At 45.1% G+C, this 15,543-nt stretch overlaps 2 protein-coding genes across 3 annotated transcripts; one reads left to right on the top strand and one right to left on the bottom strand.

The window, feature by feature from the left end:
* Nucleotides 1-826: 826 nt before the first annotated feature.
* On the top strand, nt 827-10,646 carry tctn1 (tectonic family member 1; the record flags this gene model as incomplete). The annotated part of the gene is made up of 14 exons (XM_084464749.1): nt 827-1,118; nt 1,771-1,888; nt 3,227-3,360; nt 3,801-3,952; nt 4,040-4,142; nt 4,824-4,936; nt 5,624-5,644; nt 5,902-6,036; nt 7,065-7,190; nt 7,515-7,626; nt 7,860-7,995; nt 8,082-8,235; nt 10,116-10,247; nt 10,500-10,646. The coding sequence occupies 14 exons, from the start codon at nt 827-829 to the stop codon at nt 10,644-10,646; spliced, it is 1,875 nt and encodes a 624-aa protein (XP_084320875.1).
* Nucleotides 10,647-10,777: 131 nt separating this feature from the next.
* On the bottom strand, nt 10,778-14,451 carry hvcn1 (hydrogen voltage-gated channel 1). Of its 2 annotated transcripts, none has more exons than XM_084463553.1 (7): nt 14,325-14,451; nt 13,816-13,911; nt 12,760-12,966; nt 11,651-11,755; nt 11,313-11,544; nt 10,999-11,111; nt 10,778-10,913 (listed from the first exon to the last, which is right to left on the bottom strand). In XM_084463553.1, exons 3-7 carry the CDS (start codon nt 12,931-12,933, stop codon nt 10,851-10,853), a joined length of 687 nt encoding a protein of 228 aa, XP_084319679.1. In that variant the 5' UTR covers nt 12,934-12,966; nt 13,816-13,911; nt 14,325-14,451; the 3' UTR covers nt 10,778-10,850. The 2 variants fall into 2 exon arrangements, with proteins under 2 accessions (XP_084319679.1, XP_084319680.1); XM_084463554.1 differs by having other exon boundaries at nt 13,816-13,908; nt 14,325-14,437.
* Between the last annotated feature and the right edge of the window lie 1,092 nt (nt 14,452-15,543).

Genomic DNA, 15,543 nt, shown 5'->3' with positions numbered 1-15,543 from the left:
CTTTATTCTAAAGTATTGATAAAGACAACAACATGAACATGATGGGCCGGGATCGGACAAAACAGAAGAGAGAGAGATGGTGAGTATCAAACCTATGTCCTCTTCCAGCCCACCAGGAGCAAAGGCCGAGAGATGGACAGCTCCCATCCCTAATAAAACACCAGCCCTGTTTGGTGATCCAATCACGGTTGGCCAGGTTCACTGCTGCCCGTGCAGATATGTTTTCAATCACTATCACATTACACTCACTAGCCAATCCTGTGTTACACGTTCATGGCTCAAACACCCCTCCCCTCCTCAGCAGCCAGTCTGTGTTCCCATGGCAACTCAAGTAAGAGTTTCAGCCTGCAGGTGCATTTCAACTTTGGAGTAATTTAGTTGTGCCCTCACCGTGAAGTGAAAAGGTGAGTTTTAACTACACAAACCATCAAATTTCTTTTTGCAAAATATCTAAATCAGATTTGAATTGGCAACCACAGTATAGGGACTTATTGAGTCACCTGCTGACTTTCTAAGGTAGGACCGTTAGTTCCTGTCCCAGTCTAGCTAGCTATGCAGTCTAGCTAGGCTATGTTGTGACGATGTCACTGAGTGTGTTTATCATAACCTTGGTTTGATCAACTGACACACTGTCGTTATGGAACAGTATACCGCCTTCAGTGACATGCCTCACACTCCGGCCCAGCAGGGGGCGGTTTAAGCAGCTTTAGGTTGGATTCGCATGAGAAGGACTCACTAGTCACTATAGAAGAAGAGCATTATCCCCCACAGCCTCCAGCCCCTCGCTACCATAGCAACCGGAATAACTAAAATGGCGCATGTATGCATGAAGTCCATATTAGGCCTACTTATTATTATTCTATCAAACGCTGCCGCTTCCATCGATGGGAATTCTTCAAGTTACAATTCCAGTGTCGAGTTGAACCAAGACGGGAATTTAACAGAAGAACTTGTCAATTCATCAACGACACAGTACGAGCTTTCAGAAACCACGTCAACCCCCGGGTACATGACCCAACCTCCGGGGACCGATGTCTCACCTCCAGGGACCGATGTCCCACTAACAGTCCCCGAGCCTCTCCCGCTGTCCGTACGGCTTCCTACCGGGGTCCCCCAAGGTAAAGATAGACTCACTAACCCGCTTCAATAGAGCTGGTCGTCTCCTTTAGTAAAGATTCACTCACTAACCCGCTTCAATAGAGCTGGTCGTTTCCTTCCTACCGGGGTTCCCCAAGGTAAAGATAGTGTTCTTGTTGTACATTATTTATACTAACGTGTGTGGTCAGTTGGCAGGCTGTTCTCACTAACATGTGTGCTCAGTTGGCAGGCTATTCTCCTTAGCATGTTAGTTGGCAGGCTGTTCTCCTTAGCATGTCAGTTGGCAGACTGTTCTCTCTAACATGTGTGTCAGTTGGCAGACTGTTCTCCCTAACATGTGTGTCAGTTGGCAGACTGTTCTCCCTAACATGTGTGTCAGTTGGCAGACTGTTCTCCCTAACATGTGTGTCAGTTGGCAGGCTGTTCTCACTAACATGGGGTCAGTTGTCAGGCTGTTCTCCCGAACATGTCTGTTGGCAGGCTGTTCTCCCTAACATGTTTGGTCAGTTGGCCGGCTGTTCTCTCTAACATGTGGTCAGTTGGCAGGCTGTTCTCACTAACATTGTGTGTCAGTTGGCCGGCTGTTCTCACTAACATGTGTGTCAGTTGGCCGGCTGTTCTCACTAACATGTGTGTCAGTTGGCAGGCTGTTCTCACTAACATGTGTGTTAGTTGGCAGGCTGTGTCCGTGTGATGAGCAGAGGGACGCATGTGACCTGAACTGCTGCTGTGACCCGCAGTGCGGCGGGGAGGCAGCGCTCTTCACCCACTGCTCCGTCAGCACCGTCAGGCAAGTCTCCCCTGTACTGAGTCTAGTCTCCCCCTGTACTGAGTCTAGTCTCCCCCTGTACTGAGTCTAGTCTCCCCCTGTACTGAGTCTAGTCTCCCCCTGTACTGAGCCTAGTCTCCCCCTGTACTGAGTCTAGTCTCCCCCTGTACTGAGTCTAGTCTCCCCCTGTACTGAGCCTAGTCTCCCCCTGTACTGAGTCTAGTCTCCCCCTGTACTGAGTCTAGTCTCCCCCTGTACTGAGTCTAGTCTCCCCCTGTACTGAGTCTAGTCTCCCCCTGTACTGAGTCTAGTCTCCCCCTGTACTGAGTCTAGTCTGTACTGAGTCTAGTTTGTACTGAGGCTGGCTTTACACGACAACACTCCCAGGTGAAACCGACAAAATATTTTATCAGATGTTCCTTTTGTTTAGACGGCAACAGCGTTTTCAGGGCTTAAAAACACAAAAAAATGAACCCACCCTCCAGAGTGGAAATCTTAAAAATGCTCCACCATTGCGTTTCCGTCTAAAAGGTTAACAACGCAAAAGTGTGCTCTGAGCTGCTCACGCTGGCTCTCGTCCCGTACACGTTTATGTCACATCCATGTGCAGTACAGGCAAACCACAACAAACATGTCGAATTTCACACACTTTTGTGTCACCGTATGCACGCAGATTTCCACCCAAAGACGCTCGTCTAAACGCAGAATGAAAAGTGGGAATGCAACGCCACTTTTGCGGTTTGTGTTCAGATCGTTGTCGTGTAAAGCCAGCCTGAGTCTCCCCCTGTACTGAGTCTAGTCTGTACTGAATCTCCCCTGTACTGAGTCTAGTCTGTACTAAGTCTAGTCTCCCCTTGTACTGAGTCTAGTCTCCCCTGTACTGAGTCTAGTCAACCCCTGTACTGAGTCTAGTCTGTACTGAGTATTCTCCTCCCCTGTACTGAGTCTAGTCTGTACTGAGTCTAGTCTCCCCTGTACTGAGTCTAGTTTCCTCCTGTACTGAGTCTAGTCTCCTCCTGTACTCAGTCTAGTCTCCCCCTGTACTGAGTCAAGGTGTCTGAGCACTGGGGCCACGGAGGACTTTAGATGACTTGATGACTGGATTTGAATGATTCAATAAATTTGTCAGATTCCCGCTATTCTTGTTCTCTAAATACTTCCTCTATAACCTCCTTCAGTCCATCACTAGTCTACAGGCCCTAGGGCCCCTTGGGCCCCTCCTCCCTCTATGACCTCCTTCACATCACTATTTTACAGGCCCTAGGGCCCCTTGGGCCCCTCCTAAATAACCTCCTTCAGTCCATCATTAGTCTGTGCTCTGCTGGCCCGTACCTTACCATTATCTTTCTGTCTCTACAGTGGTAATCAGCTGCTATGCCAGCGCGACGTTGTGCACTATTCTTTAGGGAAGACTGGAGAGGGCTTCTCCACACAGGATACCTTCATCCAGAAGTATGTTAACACTGACATCTTCTGTATTCACTCACAGAACAGTAAGTCCACCAAACTACCCATACTCTTTTGTGTGTGTGTGTGTGTGTGTGGTACTCTAAGGACACATACTTTGTACAGCAATAAGCACAGGCAATACGGAGCCCAACTAGGATGCAGCTTCCTGTTACTTCCGAACTTCTTACTAGTTTTTGCAATTCTTTCCCGCCGTGGTATTATTCTTTCCGGGAAAGATATATTTATATTTGTGGTTAAATTTTAATTGATTGTGTAATATATTATCAAAGCATTATGATTGACCATGTAGTAATATAAACACTTTGCAACATTCAGGCCTATATTAAACTTTGCTCATGGTTGGAAACATCAAGTTATGAACCGAGATCACTGACATCATCAAACTGCTCCACTAGTTGATGCACTCTTTGTATTTCAGTTCAATGGCAAACCCTGCCTTTGTTGTGGCTTGTTCTTCCTCTAGATGTTGAGAGTCTGTCCTACTCCCTGCCTGATGTTCCAACGGACAGGAACTTTGATTCCATCTTCGAGGCGTTTGAGGACCGCCCCTCTAGCTCGGGGAGTGACCTCGTCTCCCCCATCTCCCCCGTCTCCCCCGTCTCCCCTGGTTACCAGGTGGGGCTTTATTTAGGCTGTGAATTACAAAAAAATTGCTGATTTGATTTATTATATTTCAGATTTTAAATTCTGTGTTTTTTGTAGTATGGTGCCATTATAGAAACTTGGAGAGAGAATGGAGAGAGGAGAATCCTGCAGTTTCCTGCTGCTGCTGTTAATACAAATTGCTTGGATACAAATCCTGCTGGTAGGTATCTCCATATGGTCTTTACTCTGGGCCCAAACAATGGATAAGACTAGAAATGGGTATGAAATGTTGCTTTCACTATTTAACTAACTTGCTTGTATATCCCTTATAAGATATAAGTCCATAATCTTGGAGGGCATCCTTTTGGGAGCCTTGTGTCTAGCAGGAGGGAGTGAATTTAGTGACAATATTACTTATTACGTATTTAAAACATCCCAAATTTAAATAATGTTTTGTGATGTGAAAACACAAACTCTGCACTTGAAGAGTTTATGATTTATGAATCATAAAGATAATCATGGAGTTAAGATTTGTGTACAGCAAATCATTTTCATGTCTGTGAATATATATCTACAAATGCATGTTGCCGTGTCGTGCGAGTTGCGGATCTGCATTCGCCAATTTATCGATCCCATCATATGGATACGGACTGCTGTGGAGACACTAATGTTTTTGCACAATTTTTCCACGACTATGGAGAAAAAAATCCACAAATGTATCCACCAATCAGAATCCAGGGTTGTTATAGGCAATCAAAACAACAGCCTTATCATTTACTTTTCACAATTCTTAATTTACAAGTGTATAGTTAATGTTTTTCCGTCCCATACTACATTGAGGAGTGTGGCTGTTTTAAGGAGGTGTAAGTCATATCCGGGTGGCATGTGTTCTTCTCCTCAGCTTTCCTGAAGCAGCAGGTCAGTCGCTGTACCATCAGCATGGTGGTGGAGAGAGACTGCACAAAGCTACAGGCCCTCCACATGAACACCTACACAGGCCTACGCATCCTCTCTGTAAGTCCTCACTCTGTCTTATGCACTCCTACACAGGCCTCCACCTCCTCTCTGTAATTCCTCACTCTGTCTTATGCACTCCTACACAGGCCTCCACCTCCTCTCTGTAATTCCTCACTCTGTCTTATGTACACCTACACAGGCCTTCACCTCTTTTTTTTTCACCTAAAAATTATTCAGCACACACAATCCATTTAAGCGAACTTGAGAAAAGCTGTTAAACTGTTGCCATGTCCATATATTACACTTGCATTTAGGGCATTTAGCAGACGCTTTTATCCAAAGCAACTTAGAATTTGTCAAGAAAGAGAAACAATATATCGCTGTCGGTACAGTAAGGATGTTCATAGAACCAAGTGCCAAGCACTAGGCTAGGTTAACCCATGCCCCGTATACTACAAAGATAGCTAGGATAAGATGCTACACAATGCTAAGTACTATTTTTAAATGCAAGGACTTACAATGTACAATAAGTGCGTACATTAATTGCCAGGACATACAACATACAATTACAATTGTAAGGGGTGGTCCATCCATTCAACAGACATGTCTGCTTCTCATCCGATAATATCATCCACCACTAAATCCTTTTCATTAACTAATCCCAAAACGACAAATGCATATTTCATGTGGCATTGAAATCTTGACGTATTTGACATTCATTCATGATTCTTTTTTTTTGTTCAGGGGAAGAATGAAAATGCTACAGTAAGTAATAGGTCATTTCCTCTTAGCACCATAGCACCATAATATACAGTGAGGCAGGCTTGCCCAGTAGGAATGTTATTTAGCAGTAAAATAACAAAGTATTAGTTCAACAATCCACCCAAAAGGTTGCACAGTGTACAGTGTAGAGGTGAAGAACACCTGCCACACCAACGGGAGCTGCACCTTCCCTTAAATAATACATCTGCCTGCGACTGTAGAATCCATCTATACTGAGCTATATGTGGCCTTGTTTTGAGATTGTTGCCGTGGTCCTGACGTCAGCCAGCCTCAAGTCTTTGGAGGACACTCTGTCCCCTGTGGAGCTCAGCACTGCCATGACCCTTGAGCCCACCCTGGTCAACCCCACCCTCTGTCTCAACGTGGTGCAGCAGGTCAGTCTCTTAGCACAAGTATATTAACCCACCCTCTGTCTGTCTATAACCCCACCATCTGTCTGTATATACAGTAACCCCACCCTCTGTCTGTCTATAACCCCACCCTCTGTCTGTCTATAACCCCACCCTCTGTCTGTCTATAACCCCACCCTCTGTCTGTCTATAACCCCACCCTCTGTCTGTCTATAACCCCACCCTCTGTCTGTCTATAACCCCACCCTCTGTCTGTATATAACCCCACCCCCTGTCTGTCTATAACCTCACCCTCTGTCTGTCTATAACCTCACCCTCTGTCTGTCTATAACCCCACCCTCTGTCTGTCTATAACCCGACCCTCTGTTTGTATATAACCCCACCCTCTGTCTGTCTATAACCTGACCCTCTCTCTATAACCCCACCCTCTGTCTGTCTATAACCCCACCCTCTCTCTATAACCCCACCCTCTGTCTCTCTATAACCCCACCCTCTGTCTCTCTATAACCCCACCCTCTGTCTGTCTATAACCCGACCCTCTGTTTGTATATAACCCCACCCTCTGTCTGTCTATAACCTGACCCTCTGTTTGTATATAACCCCACCCTCTCTCTATAACCCCACCCTCTGTCTATAACCCCACCCTCTGTCTGTCTATAACCCCACCCTCTGTCTGTCTATAACCTGACCCTCTGTTTGTATATAACCCCACCCTCTGTCTGTCTATAACCCCACCCTCTGTCTGTCTATAACCTGACCCTCTGTTTGTATATAACCCCACCCTCTGTCTGTCTATAACCCCACCCTCTGTATATAACCCCACCCTCTGTTTGTATATAACCCCACCCTCTGTCTGTCTATAACCCCACCCTCTGTATATAACCCCACCCTCTGTTTGTATATAACCCCACCCTCTGTCTGTCTATAACCCCACCCTCTGTATATAACCCCACCCTCTGTCTCCCCGTGGGGCAGCGGGTCCGTCTGTAAGGATATATGTACATGTAGATATGTATATAATGATGAATGAAACGTGCTGTTTGGTCCACCAGGTTGCTATGGTTGTGAAGTACAACCCTGCAGGAGAAATAGTGAACGTCTCCACCGCTCTGGTGCTGGGGCCTGTGAGCGGAACCACACTCTCACTGGAACTGCAGTATGGGATTACCTTTGTCCAGGTGCTGAACTGAGTCTATGAAGCAAAATGAATTGAACTAAAAAGTATGAATGGGATGGGATATGCAGGCCGTGTTGTCATTACACATCTAATCTTACTCACAACTGCTTTATGTAATGGCAGTTGGTAGTACCATTCTACAAAGGTAGAATGGTAAGCCCAAGGCCCACGGCCGGGTCAGACTGACGTGAGATAGTCACGCTCACATTGACCTGGTGTGGAGTCCAATGACACATCAATGCTAGCCTTTATTCCATCAGGACCAATTGTATAGCAGGAAGTCCGAGCTTGGAACTTTAAATAATGTAAAGGAACCCCCCTGTAGGACGAAGACGACCAAGATGGGACAGTCCAACGCAGTGGGAACCCTGGTTATGTGACTGGGCTCCCAGTAATATCTGGGACAAGAACAGCAGAATATCCTTTACTGGTGTCCAGTGCATCTTATTATATCATATTATGATATACTGGAAGCATTTATCATTTAGACCTTTTCCTATGTTACAGCCTTACTATGATACCCATAAAAAAAACAAGAAATTCATTTACAAACAGTATCCCATAATGATATGTGTGTGTGCATGTGTATATATCTAATTGTATTGGAAATGTTCTAGTACATCATACTTTGTGGAGCACAACGTCGGAGAGCCTTAACAGATCTCCACAGGGCTGGTCCAGAGCAGCGACACCAGAGGGTTCCTGTCGATATTGCAGGGGGGCCGGGAGCAGGACTGTCTGCGCGGGGCCCACGCCCGCTCCCCCGTGCTGTTCGCCCAGGCCATGGTGTCTGGCTGCACGCTAAAGTATGGCCATCATCCCCTTTTACCTGTGGTTCTCACGCGGCAATAGGACCACCATGGATTGACGTTCACATGTCTTCTCTGCCTAGTTTGGAGGAGGGAGCCAACTGCTCACTGGTTTCTAACATGCTCCTGGAAGTCTTGAGAGGCTCAGCCAAGATGCAGTTTGTGGCTGCTTTTGGAACACCCACTCTGGATGGTTCACTTGACTGGGTGCCCCTGGAAACCGTCTTCATGTCTGGGGTGAGAATAGTCACCTTCTTTGAAAAATAGTAAATTATGTTTCAGTTTCCCTGAAATAGCGGTAAGCGTTTAAACAATCAACAAGCTGTTGGATTCTTCACATTGGCCATCATCAGCCATGTATTGTCAAAGCCTGAGATTACTCACTCTTTACCTGCAGGTCTATTGGAATATTAGTACAATAATAAAAATAACCCTATGTATTATAAGGCCAGATAATAATTAGAGTAACACAGAAAACATGCTTCAATAATCACATACATTATATAATGACAACCTATAAACCAAAGTGATGATAACCGGATGTAAAAACCTTAAATAACCCATAGGGTTATAATATGTGTATATATATGTATATGTGCATAATGTGTGAGGGGTGTGATCTAAAGACTCAGGGCTGTAGTGGTGTGGTCTAAAGGTGGCCACACACCAAGACAAGTGCCCAATCGTCGCCAGAAAATGGAGTCGGGCTATTAATCTCACCGACTCGGTCAAAAAAGTGTGAAATACACACCTATGCCCCTTTTCCACCGACAGTACCAGCTCAACTCGCGGCACAACTTGGTTTGGTTCCAGGCACGTCGCGGTTCCATCTAAAAAAGTACCTCTTCAACGTGGGCGGGTCGTAGAAAACAACCTCTTCAACGTGGGCGGGTCGAGGTTCCTTTCTATGACCCGCCCACGTTGAAGAGGTACTTTTTTAGATGGAAACGCAACGTGCCTGGAACCAAACCAAGTCGTGCCGCGCTAAGTCGTGGCGAGTTGAGCTGGTACTGTTGGTGGAAAAGCGGCACTAGAGGACTACAGACGACGCCGAACATTCTGCGCATGCGCGAGATGTAATGTCTCCAAAACAGCAGGCGGCGCTAATCTGTATTGTGGTCCAAAAAAGAATGAAAACCGGAAATACCAGGACCTCTCTCAGCTCTCTCAACCGCGAACAGCGACGGTCTATCCTCCACCATGCTGATGAATTGTTCCTCGATTTCGTTTGTCCACATTGTCAAAGAATTCAATATTAACTATCAAAATGATGCCAAACAATGCGTTGAGAGAGTGTGTCGCCATTGTCTGCGTTTTCACTGTGAATCGGCTGAAAAGAATGCAGACGACCTTATCGACGGCTGACCTCACTGTACACACCAAAGAGACTCATATCACCGACCTCTCAAGACTACCCGACGCCCGATTTTCGGCGCGGTGTGTTGCCGCCGTAAAGACTCAGGGCTCTAGGGGTGTGGTCTAAAGACTCAGGGCTCTAGGGGTGTGGTCTAAAGACTCAGGGCTCTAGGGGTGTGGTCTAAAGACTCAGGGCTGTAGGGGTGTGGTCTAAAGACTCAGGGCTCTAGGGGTGTGGTCTAAAGACTCAGGGCTCTAGGGGTGTGGTCTAAAGACTCAGGGCTCTAGGGGTGTGGTCTAAAGACTCAGGGCTCTAGGGGTGTGGTCTAAAGACTCAGGGCTGTAGGGGTGTGGTCTAAAGACTCAGGGCTGTAGGGGTGTGGCCTGTATCCTTGCCCCCCCTGCTGTCTTGTGTATTTGAACTTCTTTCAAGTTCAAAACACCTTCAATGCGCATCGTCGCCACCACATGACCATGAGGGAAAGTTTGTAGGAAATTCCATTTTCTGATGCATTATGCACACCTTGATAACCATTAAATAACACAGTAAATTATGAATTGATGTTGTATATCACTTGAATTACATTTCTAGAGCATTGTTCATGGAAAACCAATTACTATGTGTTTTGAATTGCCTTAAAAACCAAAACAAAGAACCACTATTGACCCTTTACCAGAAATACATTTACTAATGTATCTCAAGTGTTCCTTGTGAAACCGTGTCTGCCGCCTCATGTCTGTTTCCATGTGTATCTGTGCAGGGAGCTCAGAGCTGCACCATCCCACTGTCTCATCACCTAGAAATTCAATGGACCAAATATGGATCCCTGGAGAACGCTCAAGCCCGAATTGTGAACGTTAAAGAGTTCATACACAGCAACTCCAGCAACATGGTGAGAATGATCAGTTTTTTTATTTGGTTGTAGTGAAGCTCTGCGTGAAATAATGACAAATCGAGGATAGCATTCATCCCTGGATGTCCAGGGTCATTTGTAATATAACAAACAAAGCAATAGCATTTAGTACAAACACAGAATCACCCTGGCAAAAAAAGCTCAAACACAATCAATCAAGACAACAATAACCAATTGCCTCTAAATTGCCTCTAACTTGTGCCTTCCTCATTTCTCCCCCCCCCCCCCCAGGCCTTGCTCTTTGGAGGAAGTAAATCCGTCACGGTCACCAGTTCAGTGAGCTTTGTCTCCGTTTCAGCCCCTTCAGAGCCAGGGTTCCAAGCTCCACCCACCATTGACGCTAAACTGCCTTTTGAATTCTTTTTTCCTTTCACGTGATGCAAGGAGTTTGGTTCGGTTCAGCGTAGGAGGAGTCTCAGTAGGAAATCTGTTACATTGTTGTACATTGTCAGGACTTTATGCCTTATCAGTCAAAGATATCAGCTGAGCTATATTGATTGACAGTGAAAAGAGAAGTTCTAAATGTTGAATACATCTAGAAATGCAGATCAAATGAATAACTTCTTCATAAGGTTTGAAAAACTAGAATTCAAATTCTATGCCATGTTGTCTCAGAAGGGCACAGAGTCTGTTGTTCTCTTGCTCCTGGGGAAAAAGGGAGGAGAGTAGTCTTTAGTATTGCACTGTTTAAAGGCTAATGAGATAGTTGAATTTGTTCAAAAGGACGCACCATCTTATCACTGCGTTCCTGCAGCTCAGTAGATCTTTGGACCAGATGATCGTAACTCTCCTTTAGTTTATGAAGTTGATGGTCAGCACGGGTCTTCAGGGAGACCAGGATTCCTGGAAAAGAGCTTCACACGTTAGTGTGAGGCCTGCTGTACACAGACACATGGTGGAGGTCTCATGTCATTCTGTCATTTTTTGGTTTTGTCCTGAATGAAATGTATATATGGTTTAATGTTCGATACGGTCCAAATCTTTTTTATCTGCCAGACAATAAAGCTGAAAGGATCTTCTGGTAGGATCTCTTTGTTTTCTCACCATTAATGATCCTGGCCACGCGCCACAACCGTAGGAGAATGAGGAAGCCCACCCCGTCTAAAACATCCTCGTGAGCCACGAAGACAATGTCCAGGACAAACGACACCACCACCACCACGCCGTCAAACACCTCAAACTTGTGCTGGAAGAACTCCAGCCTGTAAGCGTAGAGCTTGCCAACCAGCTCCACCATGAAGAACGTCAGCAGCGCCAGACTCAGGTAGTGGAACACCTGTGGAGAAAGTCGGTAAGTTATGTCAAGATCCAAGATATAGGCTTTTTAGTCTTTACAACTGGCTGGTTATCTGTTCACAAAATTTCAGTTTGTGCATTCTTACCTCAGGCAAAACATGATCATGTTCCAGTTTTATGATGGCCAGATCTATCAGCACCTCGCCCATAACAAATATGGCATCCAAGACTACCAAACACACAACCACCACCTGAAGACAAAATGTGTAAAGCAAGTCATGCTCATAGCATGTACAACAAATAGCTGATGACAAGTGCATGTCTCCTGCCATTTGCAGGTAATCAAACAGAAAGCCAAAAAACAATGATGCACCAGTTTGATCACAGCTTGTTCTCATGATCAGCTTGTTGTTTTCACCCTGCTAAATGCCAAGTTTGCCCTGCACACAGGAATCCACATGCTAGGGCCGACGGACTGTGTAAGGGGGACAGGCTTGGGGGGGCCCAAGGCAGAGGGGGGTCCATGGGAAATTTGAAAAAAAAATAAGTTTTTTTTTTTGTATTTTTAAATTGTTGTTCAAATAGTTTAATAACATAACTAAATGTCATGTGGCAATATGTCACAGCCACAGTTAAATAAATTGAAGTCTGGCTCTCAGAAGAGAAAGGTGAAGAAAGACAGGGAAGGAAGACAATGCCGCAGGCGTCATTGCATTACATAATGGCTATATCATCCTAGCTGCCTGCTAGCCTGCTGGGGGGGGGGGGGGGGGGGGGGGCGGCGGCATCAGGACTTCTTGTATATAGGGCCCAGAATTTGGTGCTATGCCCCTGCACACGCACTGGAGTATGTGTGGTCAATGGCTGGTTCAAGCAGCCTCACCCAGCCTCAGTCTTATCAGCCTGACTCCAGGTGGCCTAACCAGCCATCAACCACACACGCTCCACACTGATGTAGCTAAAGGTTATGCTACTAACTTTGTGATGAAGACATAGCAATTATCTTAGGTGTGCAGTGGATATATCCCTCTAAACGTTGTGGTTATTTTGTATTTTCAGATCCTTTTGTCCATCACTTTAATATCCTAATATCAGCATTGATCAAACCCAGCGGGTCATCTGTTGTGGGGCCAATATATAATGAGGTCTGTTCCGGTCCCATTCCCACCTCTCTCCGGGCAGAGAGGCTCATCATAACAGGCGTCTACGGGTCGTCTGGTATGCAGATGGTTGTTCCACATTTAAAATGCCGTACCTGATACCGGGTAGAGCAGTAGAGCCGTTGAAGGGCCGCCCTGAAGTTTGGGTGGGGGGGAGGCTGGCCTCCGGGGGGGCTCACTTCCTCACTAGCCTCCTCCAACTGTTCCCAAGTTCCTGGTTCTGTCTTCTCATCCCCCACAGCAGTGAAGTGCCTCAGGTACCGAGACATGACGCTCGGGGAGGAGGTGGGTCCCACCTTCTCCTAAAACACAACCATGGATATATATTAGGGCTGGGCAAGTTAACGCGTTAATTACGCGTTAACGCAATCTTATTTTAACGCGATTAATACAAATTTATGCATTAACATTCTTTTTTTTTTACTTTGATTTTGAAAGGTTTGGCCCACAGAATGTCAACATTCATATTAGAATTTTTTTTTTTTTTGGTCCACTTACTTTACATTCAATTACAATTCCAGTGAGCCTGATCACAATTCCCAAATCTGTGGCGCTACTTATTTGAATTTAGCTACACTTGTAGTAACTCTTGGTTTACAATTGTTCTAATTGTACTAACTGCCTGTTTACAATTCCCAAATCGGTGGTGTTCCAGGAGTTTCATATTCAACCCACACTGGGTTCAATAAAACTCCCTCAACTTCACTTTGGTCTAGTTTTTGCTTATTAAGTACATTTGGTATGAAGATAATGTGTCATTCCATTTGATAATCTCATTTAACTTCAATTGGAGTAGATTTAAAATATAATTTTAAAAGTGTGATTAATCGCGAGTTAACTCACCAATACTATGCGATTAATCATGATTAAAACTTTTAATCGTTGCCCAGCCCTAATAAATAAATTTTATATATATATATGCAGCTTTAATGGACTTTCAAATAAAGACCGCCCTAGCTGAAGGAATGATGCATGATCTGCCCTTTTTTATTTCAACTGTGCATACCTCAACAAACATGCTTGATCCTTCGTTATTTATCAGGTAGGCCTACATATTATTGGTCACACGCAGATCAATGTTGCAAAATTCTTATTTAAATGTGTTTCATTGTGAACAAACATTATAATAAATAACATGATGGTCTACTTACTTGTCTACTAAGTGATATAGGATGTCTTGTGTGTTGAGTGTAGCTGCTCTGCAACTCTGATGGACTTCAGCTGATGGGTCGATATTATGGCTTCTCCTTTCACATGTTGAAAACGGACATGTTGAAAGAAGGCTGTAATATCCTTTTCAGATTTTGTAACAATTCTAAAGAAACGTATTGGTAAACATGATTGCGAAGCAAGCAGGGCAGTCTACAGTATAGTAGGCTACTATTAGTCGATTACATGACCCTTTCTATAAATGACACAAGGCTGTATGTGTCAACATGTATATCTGGCTATCATCATTTATTTAAAACTCGTTTTCATTCCACTCGTGTAGGTTACTGGGATGTGATGTGAACTCGTGATAATGTGCACTAGTTCTGCAAATTCAGCTTTTTTAAAAAATTTTACAACACACTATATTTAGTATGCCTATGAATTATGCAGTCGGTGCGTTTATAGACTCGTGCATTCAACAAAAGATTGAGGATTTATTGCGAGTTACCTTGTTTTGGTTTTCTTTAACTTGTTATCAAGTCTGCACATTTCTTCTGTTGCGTTCTTTAACTCCTCCTCTGCTTCCAGGCCGTTTCCTACGGAAGTCACTCCTCCGAGTGTCCACATGATGTTCCTCCTGCTCGCTCTCGCTCTTCTAACAAGATCCATGTCGACACCGAGAGAGAACCCTAACCCTAGCCACATACCCTCCCACTAACCTTAGAACCGGAGCCTCAAAGACAGCCCAGTAGGGCCGAACCCCGTGACTGACCGACGACGTGCGGCGCGACCTCCGTGACTAACCAGCGACGTGCGTCGCGACCTACGTGACTGACCAGCGACGTGCGTCGCGACCTACGTAGCTGCTTTTGGTCGCTCGGCTGGCTGCTTTTGGTCGCTCGGCACGGCAGTCGGGCTGCTGGCGGTCGACTCAACAGCTCATAGCTATCCTGGTGCGGGTCAGAAGCGCCCCTTCTCCAGAGCAGAGTCCCTCCAGGAGGGCCGCGGAGCCCAGAACACTCGCCCCCTCGGGCAACAGGAGCGGTCCGTGCTGGGATGCCTCCCTTGGGTTTCTCTGCATGGTGACGGGTCGAACGTGTTTTACTTTGATACATGTTTCCTCTTTCTTGCCTTTTAACACTTATTCACATTTATTTATATGTTTATTCAAATAGTTTACTTATTTATTCTGGTTGGAGTTTTATCCTGTGGTGCCAAATGTGTTTATGGTTTTATATGTTCTCATTCTCTTATTTATGAATTTATGTGGTTATTTATTCAATTTTAGGGTTAGGGTAGGCTTTGTCCATATGCAAAATAAGCCCCTCCCTCTTTTTGCTTGACCACTAAGTTTGAAGGCTTTAACCAATCGGTGAAGAGAAATAGATGATAGATAGATAGATAGAGATTTATTTGTCATTGCGGAAAATTGTTCTGCGCCATACAGTATGACTGATACATTTATACAAAAAAGACAATAAGACATTTAGACAAGACAGGACAGCAGAGTTTCCCTCAGCCAACGACCCCCCCCCCCCACACACACACACCCTACCACATCCCCCCACACTCAACATCAGGACAGAGGACACAAACCCCACTATACATTATGAGTAAGATGGTAAAGTGCAGTTGTGCATACTGTGACAGTCCAGCTGGAAAGAAAGTGCCTAGTGCTATTTAAAATGCTGTCCTGCAGGTAATTTCTTGTTCATAAGTGTAATACT

This window comes from Micromesistius poutassou (genome assembly GCF_964030765.1).
Source record: "Micromesistius poutassou genome assembly, chromosome: 2".
In the NCBI taxonomy this organism is placed as follows: Eukaryota; Metazoa; Chordata; class Actinopteri; order Gadiformes; family Gadidae; genus Micromesistius; species Micromesistius poutassou.
The sequence above is the reverse complement of the archived record's forward strand: the minus strand, read 5'-3'. Positions and strand labels throughout refer to the sequence as shown.